Below are 5,000 nucleotides of genomic sequence, written 5' to 3'. Positions count from 1 at the left end.
TAGGCATATGATAGTCATGAAATTTGCGTGAAATTTAAACAGTTGCCAACGGCATTGTTGTTGGGTGTTGGGTGAGGAAGGCATGGGTGAGCCATTCTGACACTAGATGTGTACCTCAGTGTCACGTGTCATCAGTGACAGAGGAAAGAATTTGTCACAAGATTATGAGTATTATATTGCTTCATCCTTATCTCAGCATGCTGCTAAGTTTGGCAGCACCTGGACGACCATCTGATAACAATATGGGTGCATTTGTTTGACCTCCTCTAGCTCAACCGGTTGAGGCAGTAGAAGAACTCTGGTTGAGCATAATCTCAGTGGAAGACAGTGAAAGGAACACAAGAGTGGAAACAAGCATGCGCACATATCTATTGTTCAGAGTCACTCTCGCTGTTGCTGTGACTGAAGCAGATGTTATGACGATGCTATTATTCAACAACAACTGATTTATTAGGCACCCAGTTGGAGGCATTGATGCACAGGCGGGAACTAGTTGGAATCGTAGGGTTAGAGTTACGGTTAGGTGTTAGGGTCAAGCTGCTGAAATCATACTTCTGCCACGTTTTTGCCATTTGTCCATACATGGGCATGCATGCGCAATAGCCTACCTCCACCGAACTCGTGGATATAAGAGAAATGTGTGAGAACTCTAATGTCTCAACCAGTTGAGAGCTGCTGGAGGTAAAAAATGCTGTAGCACAGCAGAGCAAAGTTGTAGTGATTTCAGACGGGTTTTTCTGTGTGTCTGTTTGTTTGTGTGTCTACTTGTCTGTGAGTCTGTCTTGTCTTCCTCTGTCTGTCTGTCTGTCTGGCTGGCTGGCTGGCTTGCTAGATGTGTGTCTGTCTGTCTGTCTGGCTGGCTGGCTGGCTGACTGGCTTGCTGGCTGTGTGCCTGTCTGTCTGTCTGTCTGTCTGTCTGTCTGTCTGTCAAAGATATATATTTTCATAAATCAGAATGATTACAGGCTAAATCAAACTAAGCAACTCTTAACTAAAGTCTGAAACACGATACACTACAGTTGACCCTGGCAGGGTCTTACAAGGACTATCTAACTGATGAACCAAAAAAAGATTGAAAAGTGTCGAGTTCTGAGCTGTGCTTTTGACCGCATAAGATCCTATATGCTTTCCTTGACATCACTGAAGCATGACATCCAGCTGTCATCAGTCTGTCAGTCTGTCTGTCTGTCTGTCTGTTTGTCTGTCTGTTTGACTGACTGGCTGTCTTTCTGTCTGTCTGTTTGTCTGTCTGTCTGTCTGTCCATCTGTCTGTCTGTGTGTCTGTATGTTTGACTGACTGGCTGTCTGTCTTTCTGTCTGTCTTTCTGTCTGTCTTTCTGTCTGTCTGTCTGTCATTAAACATATTTTTGCTCTTCACTGTTCATGCTAGACATATCAGGGCTCGCCCTTCTAAATGTTCCTGGCGGAAACCCTGCTGATTATCTGTGTACGTATGTGCCTTGCTTGTGGCAGTTGTTTCTTAGAATGTCTGTATGTCTCTTTATTCATCTGCTTTAGTCTCTTTCCCACTGTGTGTTTGTTGTAATTAGCTATGACAACATAAATGACAGAAAGATGTTACATGCATGAGTAACACCAAATGTTATGCACAGTTTTGAATTTGTACTTTATTTCTCTTTTTTTTCTTGCTTCATTATGCTGCACGTATGTTACAGGCACAAAATTTTCGTCAATACACATTGTATTGCACAAACTACCCAACGTGAGCAACAGACTAACCTTCCAGTACAACGCAATGCAACACGTATGTTTATAGATCAGTGGCAGCTCTTGCAAGATACACGCAGTCACAGAATAATATTGCAGATTTTTTCAAGGTTCATCAATGTGTTACTGTGTTGGAATACGTATGATTGCATGTTGTCGTGTTTAGGCATGTCAGACAAACCTTGGTCATGCGTTACCTCTTGGATCGTATTTATTGAAACCTGTTCAGAGGATATTGAAGTATAGACTGTTGCTGATGGTGAGTGGAATGAGATTGAAGTAAATGTACTCAACGAGAAGTGAGACGGACATGCTACAGTTAGGTAGACAAACACAGAAACAGATAGAGAGCCATGTGGACAGAACATGGACAGACAGAAAATAAAGAAAGCAGGCACACAGACAGAGATAGACGACAGACAGAGAGACAGACAGACAGAAAGACAGACTGGACAAACAAACAGACAGACTGACAGTTAGACAGGCAGGCAGATCGACAGACAGATAGGCAAGCAGGCAGGCAGACAGATCAACAGAGAGACAGAAAGACATACAGAGAGACAGACAGACAAACAAACAGACAGGCAGGACAGACAGACAGACAGACAAACAGATCGACACAGACAGACTGGCTGGCAGACAGGCAGGCAGGCAATCAGACAGACAGATAGATGGACTAGCTGACGGACAGGGCAGATAAGCAGACAGACAGACAGATAGGCAGGCAGGCAGGCAGAAAGACAGAGAAACACAGACAGAATGATACACTTCATTTTATTCCGTATGGAATAGGACTAGAAGATACGAACAGACAACTAACCAGACATTTTAACAAATGGACGTGCCTGCATGTACGAAGCTGAGATGGACAAGCAGAGAGGCAAACAGACAGAGAAATGAATGGACAGTCAAACAGACAGACAGAGGGTCAATTTTCTTGCTGCATTGGAGACATAGTCTGTGTCCTTTATGCTGGCATTTGCTGTGTTTGTGTCCATGTGTTGATGGTGGCTACAAATTTTTATGTATTACACAGCAACTTGTAAAAGAAATTAATGTATCAAGTGAAGGAAATGCAATCTTAGAGGTACAATGTTTTCAAGCAGGTTTTCTTCTTGCTTTGTCTATCTTCTTGATTCTATGTCTGACTGTATTTCTGCAGAATGTCTCTTTGTTTGCCTGTATTTTCTCTGTGTGTCAGTGTGTTTGTTGTGTGGGTCAGTGTGTTGGTTGTGTGTTAGTGTGTTGGTTGTGTGTGTCAGTGTGTTGGTTGTGTGTCAGTGTGTTGGTTGTGTGTCAGTGTGTAGCTGTTTGTCTGTGTGTCAGTGTGTTTGTCTGTCTGTCAGTGGGTTTGGTTGTGTGTCAGTGTGTTTGACGGCCTTTCAGTGTGTTTGTCTGTGTGTCAGTGTGTTTGTCTGTGTGTCAGTGTGTTTGTCTGTTTGTCAGTGTGTTTGTCTGTGTGTCAGTGTGTTCGTCCGTGAGTCAGTATGTTTGGTTGTGTGTGTGTGTCTTTGGTTGCGTGTCTGTGTGTCTGTCTGTGTGTCATTATGTTTGTCTTTGTGTCAGTATCATTGAGTTTGGTTGTGTCAGTGTGTTTGGTTGTGTGTTATTGTGTTTGTCTGTGTGTCAGTGGGTTGGTTGTTTGTCAGTATGTTTGTCTGTGTAGCAGTGTGTTTGTCTGTCTGTCAGTGTGTTTGTCTGTGTGTCAGTATGTTTGTTGTTTGTCTGTGTGTCAGTGTGTTTGTCTGTGTGTCAGTATGTTTGTTGTTTGTCTGTGTGTCAGTGTGTTTGTCTGTGTCAGTGTGGGGGTTTTGTGTCAATGTGTTTGTCTGTGTGTCAGTGTGTTTGGTTGTGTGTCTGTGTGTTTGGTTGGGTTTCTGTGTGTTTGTGTGTGTGTGTGTGTGTGTGTGTGTGTGTGTGTGTGTGTGTGTGTGTGTGTGTGTGTGTGTGTGTGTGTGTGTGTGTGTGTGTGTGTGTGTGTCATTGTGTTTGCCTTTGTGTCTATGTGCTGGTTTGTTGGTTCTGTGTCAGTGGGTTTGGTTGTGTGTCATTGTGTTTGTCTGTGTGTCTGTGTGTTGGTTCTGTGTCTGTGGCTTTGGTTCTGTCTCAGTGTGTTTGTCTGTGTGTCACTGTGTTTGGTTGTGTGTCAGTGTGTTTGTCTGTGTGTCAGTGACTTTGTCTCTCTTTTCATTTTTTGTCAGTTTGCCTTTCCTTCTGTTTGTGCTTCAAGCATTCATTCTTCTGTTTGTTCAGTAGTTTTCTTGTCTCTTGGATTCATTGTCTTAGTTATTGGATTTGACTTTCTTTGTTTATAATTGAAGGAAGCTTTGGCTACCATGACGTCAGTAGCTGAGCATATTAATGAAATGAAGAAACTTCATGAGTCAATTGTAAGAGTTCAAGAAATTCAGAGTCAATTACGCGATTGGAAGGTAACTGGTTGAGAAATGCAAGACTTTATTGGAGTGCTTGCTTGTCAGATTATTGTGTGTGTGTGTGTGTGTGTGTGTGTGTGTGTGTGTGTGTGTGTGTGTGTGTGTGTGTGTGTGTGTGTGTGTGTGTGTGTGTGTGTGTTACTGTGTGTGTGGGGGGGGGGGGGGGTGGAGGCGGTGGAGCAGATGGTAGAGCGTTGGTGATGACATCCGGGATCTTGCATTCTGTGATGAGGGTTGAAGGTTTGATCCTGGTGGAGGCGACACTGTCGCAGTTTCCTTTATCAAGAAACTCACCCACACTTGCTTCTCTAGACTCAGGACTATAAATGAGTACCTGGTCATTGACCCGGATGGACAATACATGCCACAGACGGGTATGTGTGTGCCTTGGGGTCCGGTCCCAGAGCTGCGCCATTGTCAGTGCCCCTGGATGACTCTGGCCAAGCTCCAGGTGGATTATAGCGCTGGCCCCAAGACTCCGCGTAGTGCATGGAGTCCCTGTCTCTAGAGGCAGGGAGAGCTATCTCCGCAACTGACCTCAAGGTCGATGTTGAAAGCCGTGGAGGGCTTAACATTTGTCCATTTGTGTGTGTGTGTGTGTGTGTGTGTGTGTGTGTGTGTGTGTGTGTGTGTGTGTGTGTGTGTGTGTTTGTGTTTACCTTATGCGACAACACTACAGAATAGTCACTCCTTGCTGGTGTTATAGTCTGTACAGCTCCTGCATAACTGTATGTTGTATTTGCAGGGTGACGACCTGAACAAATATGGTCGTCTGGTTCTAGAAGATCAATTTCGAGTTAGTGGAGCTCGAGATCCGAGAATCTTTTTTCTCTTTGA

The 5,000-nt window shown here is 44.0% G+C and overlaps 1 protein-coding gene across 1 annotated transcript in view; it reads left to right on the top strand.

Moving 5' to 3' along the window:
* The window catches only part of LOC134198385 (uncharacterized), a 13,277-nt gene that overhangs the window by 1,045 nt on the left and 7,232 nt on the right, over nucleotides 1-5,000 (top strand). Inside the window, exons 5-10 of the mRNA XM_062667765.1 lie at nucleotides 1,677-1,723; nucleotides 1,778-1,838; nucleotides 1,895-1,987; nucleotides 2,765-2,815; nucleotides 4,050-4,160; nucleotides 4,909-5,000. The exon at nucleotides 4,909-5,000 is cut by the window's right edge and continues 64 nt beyond it. Coding sequence (XP_062523749.1) covers nucleotides 1,677-1,723; nucleotides 1,778-1,838; nucleotides 1,895-1,987; nucleotides 2,765-2,815; nucleotides 4,050-4,160; nucleotides 4,909-5,000 — 455 coding nt within the window. The remainder of the gene's footprint in view (nucleotides 1-1,676; nucleotides 1,724-1,777; nucleotides 1,839-1,894; nucleotides 1,988-2,764; nucleotides 2,816-4,049; nucleotides 4,161-4,908) is intronic.

The sequence above is a fragment of the Corticium candelabrum genome, chromosome 2, assembly GCF_963422355.1.
Source record: "Corticium candelabrum chromosome 2, ooCorCand1.1, whole genome shotgun sequence".
Taxonomy (NCBI): domain Eukaryota; kingdom Metazoa; phylum Porifera; class Homoscleromorpha; order Homosclerophorida; family Plakinidae; genus Corticium; species Corticium candelabrum.
The sequence above is the reverse complement of the archived record's forward strand: the minus strand, read 5'-3'. Positions and strand labels throughout refer to the sequence as shown.